The sequence below is a fragment of the Taudactylus pleione genome, unplaced genomic scaffold, assembly GCF_031769625.1.
Source record: "Taudactylus pleione unplaced genomic scaffold, aTauple2 ptg000012l, whole genome shotgun sequence".
Lineage (NCBI taxonomy): Eukaryota > Metazoa > Chordata > Amphibia > Anura > Myobatrachidae > Taudactylus > Taudactylus pleione.
In genome coordinates this window covers 7,376,239-7,390,995 of record NW_028284415.1, presented here as the reverse complement: position 1 = coordinate 7,390,995, position 14,757 = coordinate 7,376,239, and the positions used below count along the sequence as shown (strand labels likewise).

Here is a 14,757-nt window from a genome sequence, read left to right as displayed (position 1 = left end):
TAGCGAATGCCTGCTCTTTTGAGTGACAGAATAATGCGTATGTGGGTGGTAACAGGGGAAGGTGCTTGAAAACGGGGAGTGGAGATCCGAACGCAGGCATGCTTAAAGGTCAAAACGGGCGTTTTAAGGGTGTGCATAATTAATACAGCAGCGTCATTGACCACGTCACTGGGTTATTTTATAGGTAGAACTGCTCGCAAGATTTTGGTAGCAAAAACCAACCACAAGAATAGCGAGCAGTTCATACGCTGGTCGATGTACTCGATGAATCTAATAAATAGCGGACATGACGTAGGATGCGAGCTGCCAGGGGGCGTATTTTTTCAAAAGACGACCGCAAGTTTTGTTCGCTCGTTCAGACATAGAGGCGTGAACAGACCGCAAAGAGCGAACGGTTCATTTGAATAGCCACCCCTATTTTCTGGACGAACGGCCGCAAATAGCGTCCGGCTCTGAATCAGGCCCTTTGTGCATCGCATACCCTGCACCCATTATAAATGCACCCCTGGAGATCGCACTGCGACTACGGACGCACAGAGGATTCCATCGCAAAGTGAGTGACAGGCTGTCAGCGTTTGGGGGTGGTGACGGGGCTGGTCGGAAGAACGCAGGCGTGTCTGTCTGTTTGCTTGCCAATTCCTAGGCGTGCATAAATTAGCAACTGCGATTGCATCAGCATGAGAGCTTACGTGTAGACTTGCAGTGTCTGCGGCTGGTCAGACCTGTTGTAAATATGCTATGTTACTGGAGATCTATCGGTTCTTGGCAGTCCACTTAAAGGTCATTAGGATGTGCTCTAAACCATATTGAGGAAGTGAACACTATTCATAGTTTTAGGGAAATAGACATTTGGAACGAATATATTCGCTTTTGATTTGTGAAACTCTGTCACCACAGTGGGTAAGGTCCCACCTCATTACCACCCTAGACCACCGGGCGGGGGGGGGGGGGCAACATCTATCTTTCCTCCAGGCAACTGGGATGAAGTTACACCCCTGAGTTGAGTACTGTTATGATTATTTGAAAAGAAATAGAGTTAACAGTGAGTGTACTGTATGGTTTAAATTATTGGTAAGGTTATAGTAATAGATTCAGTGGCCGAAAGCTAAAGTGATTGTGAGGTCTGGGTGTATATAGCCTTGCACCCACACTCCCAGCTCTCCTTGTGCGCCAATCTATTTGCCCATACGTGGAGACTATGTAGATCCCCTCACGGCTGGTTGTGTTTAAAGTAACACATCCAGCAGTGAGCCTTTATGAGCTATGGACCAGCAGGAAAATGGTCCATAGCTGTGTATGCGCTGGTCCAGCATAGTGACGGACTATGGAAGCGGCAACCATCGATGTTCCCAATTCGAAGGAAGTACTTTTCCCATCGACTTGCAGGTATTCAATGGTTGCCAGCCATCGGATGCAGCTTTCCGATGGCTAGCTGCTTCTGTGCAGCTGAGGACACCATTTGTGTCTGCACCTCATTTAATATGCACGTGTGAAACTCCGAATGCTTCTGCACATGTCCATCCACGGTCCGGCATTTGCAGAATGCAAAAGCCATTGTGTGCATGTGCCAATGCAGTGCATGAGCAAGCACAATTTGTATACACTGCAGCCATCACAAGGAATTCCACTGGAATTTCCTGGCCAAACCATGCCCCTCCATCTTAGGAGCTCTCGTTCCTTCACAGGGCCCCTGACTCTTGAGACAATACACAGTTCTCCTACGATGGTTCTTAGCTGCCTGCTTAAGTGAACCTGTTCTGCGATGATGCAAATCATGTCAAGGCACACCATCATATCTCTATAAGCAAGGGTTTGATGGGGCAGTTACAGGGATGGCGCAATACGGTCAGCCGGCTCTGCACAGCAGGAAGGTACGAGGCTAGAGAGGCGCTGCCGCCGTCTGCTCCATTTGCTGGGCATCTGCTGAGATGTTGTTACCAGCGGGCGCCTGGTGGCTCCTTCCCTGTAGCCGGAGGCTGGAACCGAATCCTGAGTTCCGCTTTCTGGGTGTAGGGAGAAACGTCATGAAGTCTCTCCCAGGCGCTGCAGCGGGGCTTCAGGTAACTACAGTGTTGTGTGTGTCATTATGTGTAAGGGACACTACTGCTGTGGGCATTGTATAAGGGGCACTACTACTGTGGACATTCTATAGGGGGTACTACTACTGTGGGCATTGTGTAAGGGGCACTACTACTGTGTGTTGTAAGACGAATAAAGGACACTATTCTGTGATGTAATGTGAATCGGGCACTATGGGCCATATTCAGTAGCATACGCAAGTGCGATAACGGATGCACATCGATTGTTTATCGCTCATAAGCCGCACTGCGCATGCACAGTGATTGCACTGTGACAAAGCGAGTGACAGACAGTCAGCGTTTGGGGGTGGTGACGAGGCTGGTCGGAAGAACACAGGTGTATCTGTCAGGTTGAACGTCATTTCCTAGGCATGCAAAAATTAGCCACCGCTATGGCATATGCAGCATGATAGCTCACTGCGTGCGAGTAGACTTGCAGTGTCTGCGGTTGGTCAGACCTGTTTTAAATGCTGCTTGACTGGCCGATGTGCTTCAGTGGTACCGATGTATACACAGAAGAATGACATTGGGCGGATATGAGAAAGCAGTAGTGGGCGTCTTTATGCTGGCTGAGATTTGGCAAGCAGCATATTTTTGCAGCTGCGTTCCGTGAAAAGTCACATGTGCGATCACAATTGCAACTCAATACTGAATCGGGCCCTATGTGCAGTGTAATGTGATTAAGATTATGCTACTTGTGTGGTGTAATTTGAATTGGTGATATTATGTGGCCACGCTCCTTTCTTGTGAGACCACAACCCTTTTTTGCAGGTGCGCGCCTTCCCTTTCTAAAACAAAATGGACGGGAGGGCGCAAATTTATAGTTTGTAGGGGAGCACCAAACACCCTAGTACCGGCCCTGGGCAGTTCGCCATTTATCAAATTGCTCAACCCACTTGCTGAGTGGCTGGTAGTTTATCACTTTCCAATTTATCACTTTCCAGAGCTTAATACATCACCCCCCAGATACTTAACCCCTTTGCAGCGGAGGATGAGTGAGGCTCATCATCCACATATATTTTACCTGAAAACTGTGGATGACGAGCCCACCCATCGTCTGCAGCAAAGTGCCCCCTGCTTACTTAGGTTCTCACCCCTGGCACTAATCACCGGCGGGAAGTTCTGATGATTGCTGGAATTGGTCCTGTAGGGCTTTTTTTTTTTTTTTTAAATCTTTAAAATGTTGCCGGAGATTGGAGGAATCTCCCCAACCCTGGCACCTAAAGAGATGGGACCACCCTTTTTTCAAATAGGGGAGTCCACTCTTTCCTAGCATGTACCCCATAGATGATATATATTGAGGTAGGACAGTATTTGCCCTCTCACTCCCATAATGACACTGGCAACTTTGTGGGCACCCATATTTGGAAGAGAGGAGTCTGCACTAAAAATGATGTGGCCCACTAGCAGCTGTTGTCTAATGATTCCCAGACAAAATTACTTTGCATGACACAAAATGTATGTTTTCAGTATATGGGTGGAGGGCACTACGTGCCCTATCACACCCATAATTGCACCAGTAAATGTGGGGTAGCTCACATATGATAGATGGTAGTTCCCTCTTTCAAGTGATGTGGCCCCCTTAGCAGCTGTTGTCTGATGATCACCTGTGATCGCCAAACAATTTTACCCAGCGCTACTGAAAAAATAGATTTCAATAGATAGAGGAAGGGCACATAGGCCCTGATTCAGAGCCGCTCGTAAGCGGCCGCTCGTTCGTTCTAACCGATGTTCGCACATCTGCGCATGCGTACGGATTTTAATACGCATGCGCGAACCAGTCAGTGCGGCCTAAAATCGTTTGTTCACTATATAGCGAATGCCTGCTATTTTGAGTGACAGAAGGAGGCATATGTGGGTGGTAACGGGAAGGTGCTTGAAAACGGGGGTGTGGAATTCTAACGCAGGCGTGCTTAAAGGTCAAAACGGGCGTTTTAAGGGAGTGCATAATTAATACAGCAGCGTCATTGACCACATCACTTGGTTTTTTTTTACTCAGAACTGCTCGCAAAATAGCGGTTGAAAAAACCAGCCACAAGAATAGCGAGCAGTTCATACGCTGTTCGATGTACTCGATTAATCTAATAAATAGCGGACATGACGTATGCTGCGAGCGGCAAGGGGGCGTATTTTTCAAAATTACAACGGCAAGTTTTGCTCGCTCGTTCAGACTTAGAGGCGTGAACAGACCGCAATTAGCGAACGGTTCATTTGAATAGCCACCCTTGTTTTAGAACGAACGACCGCAAATAGCGAGTGGCTCTGAATGAGGGCCATAGTGCCCAATCTCCCCCATACAAGCCCACACACACATGGGGGCACCCTGTCTTGAAAGAGGGAAGTCTCTTTCAAACAATGTCCCCCGTTAGTAGTTATTGTCTAGTGATTACCAGACATAACGTAAACTCTACACAAAACATAAAAGCCCTTATTAGGTGCTGTATTCTTCCTACACACAGGAAGCTTTTCAATCCAGACGGCAACATTTTGTTTTTCAAAAATGCATTTTCTATTAAAGTGCAGATTTTCTTGTCAAAACCTGCACATAGAATCCTGCTTATTACTATTTTGGAAAGTTAGATTATTTTTGGCAGAAACAAAAAACACAAAGGGCTCAATCCAATTACATGTGATGTACTTGCAGGTGCGCGTCATCTCGCGAATTCGCATAAAAGGGCTCACAGCTCCATAAGGCTCCAAGCTAAATTCTGCAAGTTCGGAGCGGGGTGCGAGATGCCATGCTGTTGCCGACTTTTTAACGGCGTGGTAACGGCAACTCACACACTTCGCAATCAATTGAATTTACCCCACAGCATTTCCTTGTGTTCTTTATAAAACTCAACTAAATCATGTTGGCTCTTGGTTTTCTTTCTTTAAATTTCAATAAAAAACTATTTTTTTTGGCCAGTTGGGTTTAAAAAATTTTTTTATGTGTTAGAATGAGTAAAAGGATAATGGGATTTTCAGAAAATACAAAATCTTGAGAGAAAAAAATGAGGTATCATTTGGGTGCAGACATATTGATGTTTGAATGGGACGATCGTTAATGTCAGAAAATGGCCTCCGCGCAAGGGAGAGAAAACCCTCAGCAGCGAAGAGGTAAAAAAGCATGCATAATGAGGAAAATAGAAATACAATGTAAATACTTATGATGTATTACCGGCCGTGTGGCCAGCTGGGTGGCTGGACAAAATAACAGCATCATGCTGTCATGATGCCGGGCCTGTTTTTTTGTGGAGGCTTGTGGCTGCAGTCCAGTCCACCCTGTTATTTATCTGGCCCTCGTGGTTACTAGAATAAAAATTAAAAACATCTCTCCTGAGTTTAAATATTCCATAAAGTAAATTTACACTGAAAATGTTGCAAATGTCTTTTGTAAATGTGTTTGTTTTTACCTTAGACTAGTTAAATGATAGAGCAGGAAATTAACTATCAGTGATATTACTGCAGTGCCAATGCCTATATAAATGTTTGCTGTGCAGCAAATCTCTACTCCTATTTCTCAAGCTCTCTAATTGCAGCCCAAACCTTGTCTGGTGACGTCAATCTGATGTCAGCATAGGGAGTTTCCCACATCAGTGCAGCAGCTCAGCACATTTGCTACTGTTGACAACGGCCGCACAATTGTATAGTGTTAACAGCTTGGAAAGTCTGAATATAATTGACAAAATCTCAACTCCCTTTACACTTCTTTGAGGGGCAGATATGCAGCACTGACTTTTTGTAAAGATTAGACCTTCTTATTTTACTGTCTTTTTCCTGAGACTGATGATGGCGACTGCTGATCTGAGGGACGAGCTGACCTGCTCCATCTGTATGGACATTTATACAGATCCTGTAACACTGAGATGTGGACATAACTTCTGCCAGGTCTGTGTTCATCGTCTTCAGGATACACAGGAGAGATCTGGACTTTATACCTGTCCTGAGTGTAGACCAGAGTTTCAGGAGCAACCTGTACGGTACATAAATAAAATTCTATGTAACATACCAGAGTATTTCCTGTCTACTAACCCAGAGCAGGAGGAGACTGGGATCTTCTGTACTTACTGTATTAACTCTTCGGTATATGCAGATAAATTCTGTCTGATGTGTGAAGCTTTTCTGTGTGAGAATCATCTGAGAGTACACAGCAAGTCAGAGGAACATGTCTTATCTGATCCCACCACTTCCCTGGAGAACAGAGAATGCCCCATCCACAAGAAAGTTCTTAGGTATTATTGTACTGATGACAATGCTTATATCTGTGTTTACTGCACATCCACACAACACAGTGGCCACCAGGTGGAGACACTAATTGATGCTTCAGTGAAGAAGAAGGAGAAACTAAGACATATTGTGAAGGAAATGGCCTCAAATAAATCAGAGGTTGAAGAAAGAGTCCAAAGTCTGCAGAAACAAAATATAGTACTTCAAGAAAAAGCAGGTGGCCTTACTGAGAGGGTAAATTCGCTGTTTACAGACATCAGGAAACAAGTGGATGTCCTTGAGGAGAAAGTACTGAATGAGATCTCCAGACAGGTCGACCAGGCTTCACTTCCACTGCGTGATCTGATCCAGCAGCTGGAAATAAAAGAGGACGAGCTGTCCTGTAAGGTGCGTCACATTGAGGAGCTGTGTAATGTGACTGATCCACTAACTGTCTTACGAGAAGAAGAATCAGAGAGAGACAACCTTTTTTACAGCCAATGCCAAGAGATAGATAATAAACATTCAGCTACTTTGTGTAACCTGGATGAGGATCTGATATCACATACTTTACAAACAGGTTTAGCTGAAATTGTGATTGCTGCTTATAAAGGAATCTACCTGAGGGAGAGGTCAGAAATATTACTGGATGAGAACACAGCTGGCAATAATTTAGTTGTGTTAACTGATTTGAAATCAGTCTACTGGACAGAAATACACCAGCATCGCCCCAAAACACCACAACGATTTAAGGATCATCAAGTCTTAAGCAGCACTAGTTTTTCCACAGGCCAACATTTCTGGGTAGTAGAGAGCAGTAAATCAGGAAACTGGAGGCTAGGGATGTCATATCCCAGTATAGCCAGGAAAGGATTTCGGTCTTACATTGGATGTAATAGGAAATCTTGGGGTTTGTGCAAATGGAACAGTCAATACTCAGTGATGCATGGTTGTAAAGAAATCAAGTTGCCCAACAAGTTATCCTGTAACCGATTTGGAGTATATCTGGATTATGAGGCCGGACAGTTGTCTTTTTATGAGCTGGGTGACCCAATCAAACACTTACACACCTTCACTGCCACCTTCACTGAACCCCTTCATGCTGTCTTTAGAGTATGGTTGGATTCATACGGTGGAGCTTGGATAATATTGAGGAGTAATGATTACTGATTACTTGCAACTGTCTTTTTCAGATAACATTTTGGGAAAAATTTATCAAAACCACCACAAATCGCATGCACTTTTCAGCTACAAACTGCAACATTTAGGGCCACATTTAACAACAAATTTTATCACCAGAAATATCCAGCGACATATTTCATCTAGTATTGCAGTGGCACTAACGAATATACCACTGATATTCAACGTTGCTGCACTCGCTAAAGGGGTTATGTCTTGTTAAATGGGGCCCTTATTGCAGTTTGGCAGCTGAAAACTGAAACCGCATGCAATCTGCGAAATTTGTGATCACCTAAACACAGGGGGAAAAAAACTATTTTTATTCTGAATGGCCAGATAGCTCATACTACATTCAGAACATAAAATGAGCTACAATAGAAATATTTATAATAAGGCCATTCATTATTTAGTGACCGAGGATGCTAAATTAAATATTATTTATTTTATAGAGCCAAATTAATTACTTGCCCCTGTGAGTATGCCAGATGTGTGCATCATGAAGTAGTAAATGTTGCCCCTTTATATAGATTAATTTTTCCCCCTTAGTATATTCAGAAATTAATTTTTCCCCCATAAAATAAATAATAATTGACTTAACTCCCACAAAATTAATACATTTTACTCCATAAAATTAATGATATTTAATTTGGCCCCCTTAATCAATAAATTATGAATGACCTCACTATTAATATCTGTTGTGCTACTTTTATATTCTGAATAGCAAGATAGTACAAACCCCATGCACTTTGAGCTATCTTGTCTACTAGAAGCAGGTATAAAAAAAATTTGGTGCACCTTTGCAAATTACAGGGAAAATGTCTGCGTGGTTCCGGCAAGTTTGCTCGATTCTTTAAAGCGTAAATAATTATAATCTGGTTTTGCTCTTTTAAATCATCAATACTTTAAAAACTCAGGCAGACTTACTGGAATCGCGCTAATGCCTGCATGACCACTCTTTACAATTGTGAAAGCAATCCCAATAGCTTTCTGTGTCCAATTGTTCAAGCTCCAAAAAGCTTGTTTTTTAGAGCTTGGCCCTGATAGATAATACTAAATATTTAGCAAACTGGGTCTGAACCGGGAAGTAATGTGATAGCCTGACCTCATAATTGCCTTAAATATTAGTGGCAGATGAGATCTTCTGTTTTGTTTATAAATGTTTGACGCAAAACATACTGATTAAGTAAGTCTAAATACACATGTATAATGTTGTTGTGTTATGAGAGCTTGTGATGTCCTGCACGGTAAACTGCAGTGTTGTATATCTGCATACTGTGTTTAGAGTCTGAACTGCTGGAAGTTATCATTAGGTGTTGTAAGAATGTTGTAATGAGGACAGGGTTTTAGTCAGCAATATTTTCTTATATAATATAGATTTATTATTGCTTGCAAGGACACTAGAGTTCATTAAGGAGTTATAGGGTCATATCATACTAGTCGTCGAATTTGTTAAAATTGTTGCGGCACCTGTTTGGAGTCTACCCAATAAGAAGTTTTATTGTGTTTAGATCTCCAGGCTGTGCAGGCAGTATATGAAGCCACGCGTGGCAGATCCTGTCATTTAAACTGAGCACAGACTAACAGGATCACTCACTGTCCAATTATGGCCAGTCACATGGATGAGATCTGGTTGTTTGGCACTTGAAGAAAGCTGCCACATCTGGTAAACATGGGGCCTGTTAGGGTGGCCAGAAGCTGACCACACGTAGAACCATAATAGTGATAGATTTCCTGTATAGCCTGAAACTATACAAATGATTTTAGATATATTCTCATGCAACATGCTAAAAATCGGCAACATCATTAAAGAAACTGCAGCTTGTGTGATTAGCATAAGGTATGTAGGGACCTGTATTTTGGAAACGTACCATTTATACAAATACAGTATCTTTACAACAGTTTATATAAGTATATTAACATCACTTGCAGTGCGCGGCTCCTACCTTATAGAGAGAGGGAGTCTGCTCGACTGCAATTAATTTAGGATGGCGTAGCAGTTGGGTTTGGGTACACGCATTGCGTATGTGCAAGTAATCTTCTAGGGAAGGTAGGGGAAATCGTGCATGCGCACAGAACCCAGCTTCTAGGCACTGCATCAGCTGAAGCCCCGAGAAGTCAGATAGCGCTGGTGTTCTAAATGCAGAAGTGACTTCCCATTGGAAGCACTTTCTGCTAACGACCAGTCCATACTGGCAGTCCCAGGAGGATAAAACTCATTTTCCTAGGACTGACAGTCCAGTGTGTGACTAGCAGAAAGCACTTCCAATGTGAAGCCTGCTGCTGCCAGTGTATGGAGTCTGGACTAGATGACTGGGGAGTATGTCTGAATTTTACTGGGAGCTGCAGCCAGCCACGTATGTAAAATCGGCCCATGATCACTTGTATAATATATATTGATTTTAATCAACTGAATATTTCCTATTTAGTGGTAATTTGATTCATTGTATTACTGTGTGTTTATTGTAAGTATACGATTAATATACTTTCAATGGCCAAAAGTATGTGGACAGTTGAACATCATAGCCACATGTGGTGTTGAACATGTCATGCCAAGACCGTGAGCATTAAAATGGAGTTGGTCTTCACTATTCTGTTACACCTGCCTGCACACATATGGGAGCTTCCCACTAGATATTGGATCATGGCTGTGGTGATTTGCTTCCATTCAGCCACAAAATGTTGGTGGATAAGAAGGGGAGCCGAGAGTGGGGGGGAATAGATACTATTTAACTAGGCTGGGGCCTTATGGAAGGGTTCAGGTCCACCACCCACCCCCTTCCATACCTGTCAGCGGGACCAGGGAGGCTGCTGCCACAGATCAGCATCAGTCTCCTCTGGTGGTGTGGAGGGGAGCACTGATCACACCCCCCTTGATTTTCCCCCAGCTGAAGGGCAGACGGTGCGCCCCCCCCCCCCCCCCATGGAGCAGAAGCAGTGCAGCAAAAACAATAAAAACAATAAATTGTAGGGATGCGTGGCCATGTCCCCTTACATTAGACGCCCCCCTTCCCTGAATGTACCATGGGCCGGAACAGCTCTCTTTGGCCCTGTGGATAAGGCCTGGATCAAAGTTAGGGGTATATTTACTAAAGTGCGTGGTTTTTGAAGGAAGTGGAGTTGTCAGAGGCCAAAGTGAGCAGGAATGGAGCGGAACTGCGTTCCGTCCGATCCATTTGGAGGCAAAACCAATTCCGCCTCCTCCGACCCACTTTACTCGGCCAGTGAACACTCAGCCTGGCAACGCAGGGAGACTCCATTTGCCTGGCGCCTGCTGAGATTTTGCTACCAGCAGACACCCGGCTCCTTTTGCTACCAGCAGACACTATGGGAGAAACATCATGACGTCTTTACCATAGTTCCGAGAAGCTGTTGGACCAGACGGCAGCGGATGCAGGAACGAGGCTTAAGGTAAGTATTGTTTGTATTTTTAATTGTATTTTTTTTGTAAGGGGCACTACTAATTGGGGCATTACCAATGGGGCACTACTAATGGCATTACTACAGGGGGCACTAATAATGGGGGCACTGCATAAGGGGCACTACTACTGGGGGCACTGCATAAGGGGCACCACTACTGGGGGTACTGCATAAGGGGCACCACCACTGGGGGCATAGCATAAGGGGCACTACTACAGGGGGCATTGCATAAGGGGCACTACTGCTGTGGGCATTGTGTAAGGGGCACTACTGTGGGCAATGTATAAGAGTCACTACTGTGGGCATTATGTGTATTAGAGGCACTACTACTGTGAGCATTGTGTATAAGGGGCACTAATGTAAGCATTGTGTAAAAGGGCCACTACTGTGCGTCATAACATGAATAAGGGACACTACTATGTGGTGTAATGTGAATCGGGTACTATGGGCCTGATTCAGCTTTGGAAATAGAGAGAGATATCTCACTCAACTGATCATCTTGGTGAAACCATGTTCCACTGCAGGTGGGGCAGATTTAAAATGTGCAGAGAGATTTAGATTTGGGAGGGAGGTGTCCAAACTGACTTTTACATTGTAGAGTAATAATAAAGCTGTGCAGTATTTGTGGGCTACATTAAAAAGCAGTCAATATTTACACTACATGCAAAAGAAAATATGTATTTACACCCCTTGCATTGCAATATGGTTTGTCCAGGTTTCCAGTTAAGTGCTATTTCTCACTCTATTCCCAAAGCTGAATCAGGCCCTATGTGTGGTGTAATGTGAATAAGATTATGCTAGCGTAATTTTAATTGGGGATACTATTGTATGACCACGCCCCTTTATTTTTAGACCATGTCCCTTTTTGCGGTGCACATGCCTGTATTGAAAAAGCATCGGGGATGGAGAGGGGGAAGGGAGTTCCACCTCGGCTCTAGGACCACTTTAAGCACTGGGAGTTGTTGCCCATAGCAACCAATCAATCAGATTCTAGCTATTATCTTCTAGACAGTGCTAGATAGATAAGTAGAATATGCTTGGTTGCAATGGGCAACAACTCCTCTTCTAAAAGCCTGAACCTTAGTAAATTCAATTCAATTCAGCTTTATTTGGCCAAGTATACATAAATACATAAATATACAAGGAATTGGATCTGGGTTAACACATCCCTTGAGTTCACAACAACAATACAAAACAATCATACCACAGCAGCAACCCCCCATTCCCTCAATTATTTAACACCATGATAGCCTGTGGAAAAAAACTATGCAGATGTCTAAAGGTTCTCACTCGTTGCAAGAGACATTGAAGAGATATACAAATGTAACTATTACCACTTGTTGAACAGTACGTGCTTGGAACCTAATGCTGGCCATACACTAGCACGATTTCAGGTCGATTGCCCGTTTTTCGACACGTGTATACGATGAATTGTGTAGAAATCGTGTATTTTTTACGACTTCAAGGTTCGGCTGTGAAGAAACCTAAATTTGCAGTCAGCTAACTAAGGGTCCTATGTATCAAAGCTTAATGAGAGATAAAATTGTGAGAGAAAAAGTATCAGCTCCTAACTGTCATTTTTCAAACACAGCTTGTAAAATGTAAGTTAGAGGCTGATTGGTTAGTGCTTTATCTCTCACAATTTTATCTCTCTCCAGTCTTTGATACATAGGCCCCATAGACTGCACCGCTGTTACTAAGGATGTACAAAAAGGCTTGTTTTTAACCCAATATTCCACAGGCCTCAATTCAACCGGTATTTAACGCAGTGGGTTATCTGTACTCCTGTACAGTTACAATTTCTATCAACAGCATGTTGAATTTCACTGAACTCTTCAGTACGGGTCATTTTACTGCTAATGTGTGTCTATGGAGATTGCAGGGCTGTATGCTTGCTTGTATGCACCTGTAAGCAATGCACACTGTAATTGGTAGGAGCATCCACATACCTTTGGCCATGTACTTTATGTTCAGATATACAATACAAATAAAAATTGTATCTACAAAACATTGTTAAGATTACTCTGCTTATTTATTGTTTAAAAAGTAGAGATCATATTATATTCAGCACACATAAATGGAATAATATGTAGTAATTTTAATAAACTAATGTGAGGCTTTATTGCATATTGAACATGATACCAGTGAGTAGTGGAGGGGGGAGGGGCCATTATCTCCCATAGAAGGTGAAAGTTATATTCATTAAATATTAATTATATTCAAATGACTTTATCTGTTACATAGTAATATTGAGATTAATAGAATTACTCGTACTCTGTAATAATTACAAGTATATAATTCATATGGAGTAAAACCAGTAACTATTGTATACACTGTTACCACCCTCATTGGCATCATTACTCGTATTACTATTTTGTTTTTAAAAACACTACTTGTTCTATTTTTGGACATTTACTGAATTTAAATGCATTGGAGATTGTACAATTACCTTTTTAATGCTATTAAAAACAATTATCATCAAGCATAGCAGTTGTTAGAGTCTCAGCTGCATTATTTGTCCATGAGTTCTGTGGATACCTTTGGCAGGGTTACAGTGAGTTAAGACCTCCGGAACTGAACACTGACACAAAATGGGAAGACCAAGATAGTTTTAAACTGGGACTATGGTCCGTATTCAATTTGAGGCGAAATGTCGGAATCGCCAATGACGTCATTTTCGCCTATTTCAATTATCCCCGTATTCAATAACATTGACTTTTCGCCCGTGCGAAGAGTCGATGTAAAAAAACGGGGATAAATATTCGCCAGCCTTTAGTTGGCGAAAAAAAGTGCAGAATTGGGGTTTAGAGGTGGAGGCTTAAAAAAATAACCTGCACCTTTGGGAATGCCCCCTTAAAACGATCTGTGTCAAAAAATAAATAAATAAATAAATCAGGACACCCCAAAAAAAATTGTTTTACATTTTGGGGTGAAAAAAAAATAAAAATGAAAAACCACTTCTAAAATAGTTAAATGTAATCCAGAGGGGGTCGGAAGTATGCGGCAAGTGTTTTCTTCATGCGGGTGATAGCGGCAGGTGCATTTTTTAAGAATTTTCAAAATGCACTTTAGGGACTTAAAAATATGTTTACCCCCATTTTCATGTACCCCAAATTTGATAGGAATAGTTATTCCCCCCCCCCCAAAAAAAGTGCTATTCTTCACCACTTCTTCATAGCCACATATATGTACCTGCCGCGGCTATTACAAACTCCGACTTCCTTCCGCAGGCAAAAATGGGGGTACCCATAGTGATACCCCATGTCTGGACATCTTTAGGGGGGTCCCAGGCACATTTCCCAAAAATTCCATTTTTTTTCTCGTAGGTGGTGCGAAAAGTCAATGTAAAAAAACGGGGATAATTTTTCGCTTGCCTTTAGCAGGCGAAAAAAAGTGCAGAATTGGGGTTTAGGGGTGCAGGCTTCAAAAAATAGCCTGCACCCTTGGGAATGCCCCCTTGAAACGAAATGTGCAAAAAAAAGTAGAAAAAAAAAATCAGGACACCCCCAAAAAATTATTTAAAATTTTGGGGCGAAAAAAATAAATAAATAGGGGAACAGTGTTTAAAATTAGAGAAATAGGTTCGGGGTAGTCTGTAAGTATGCGGCAGGTGTTTTCTAGAATAGGCTATTAGCGGCAGGTGCTTTTTTGCAGTATTTTTTAAAAATTACTTTAGGGACTTAAAAATATGCTAGTACCCAGTTTCAGGAACCCCAAATTTGATGGGACCACTTTTAAAAACGAAAAACAATAGCTAAGTGCTCTTCTGCATCAAAGTCGGGAAAAAAACACCTGCCGCACCTATTTAAAAACCCGACTTTCTTTTGCAGGCAAATACGGGGGTACCCATAGCGATCTCCCAGGTCTGGACATCTTTAGGGGGGGTCCTACAATT

General features: G+C 42.7%; 1 protein-coding gene across 1 annotated transcript; it reads left to right on the top strand.

Annotated features, from left to right (window-relative positions):
• Nucleotides 1–5,678: 5,678 nt before the first annotated feature.
• LOC148542443 (tripartite motif-containing protein 75-like) lies at nt 5,679–12,870 on the top strand. The gene has a single exon (XM_088468599.1). It carries the CDS (start codon nt 5,847–5,849, stop codon nt 7,434–7,436), a length of 1,590 nt encoding a protein of 529 aa, XP_088324725.1. The 5' UTR covers nt 5,679–5,846; the 3' UTR covers nt 7,437–12,870.
• The last annotated feature ends 1,887 nt before the right edge of the window (nt 12,871–14,757 follow it).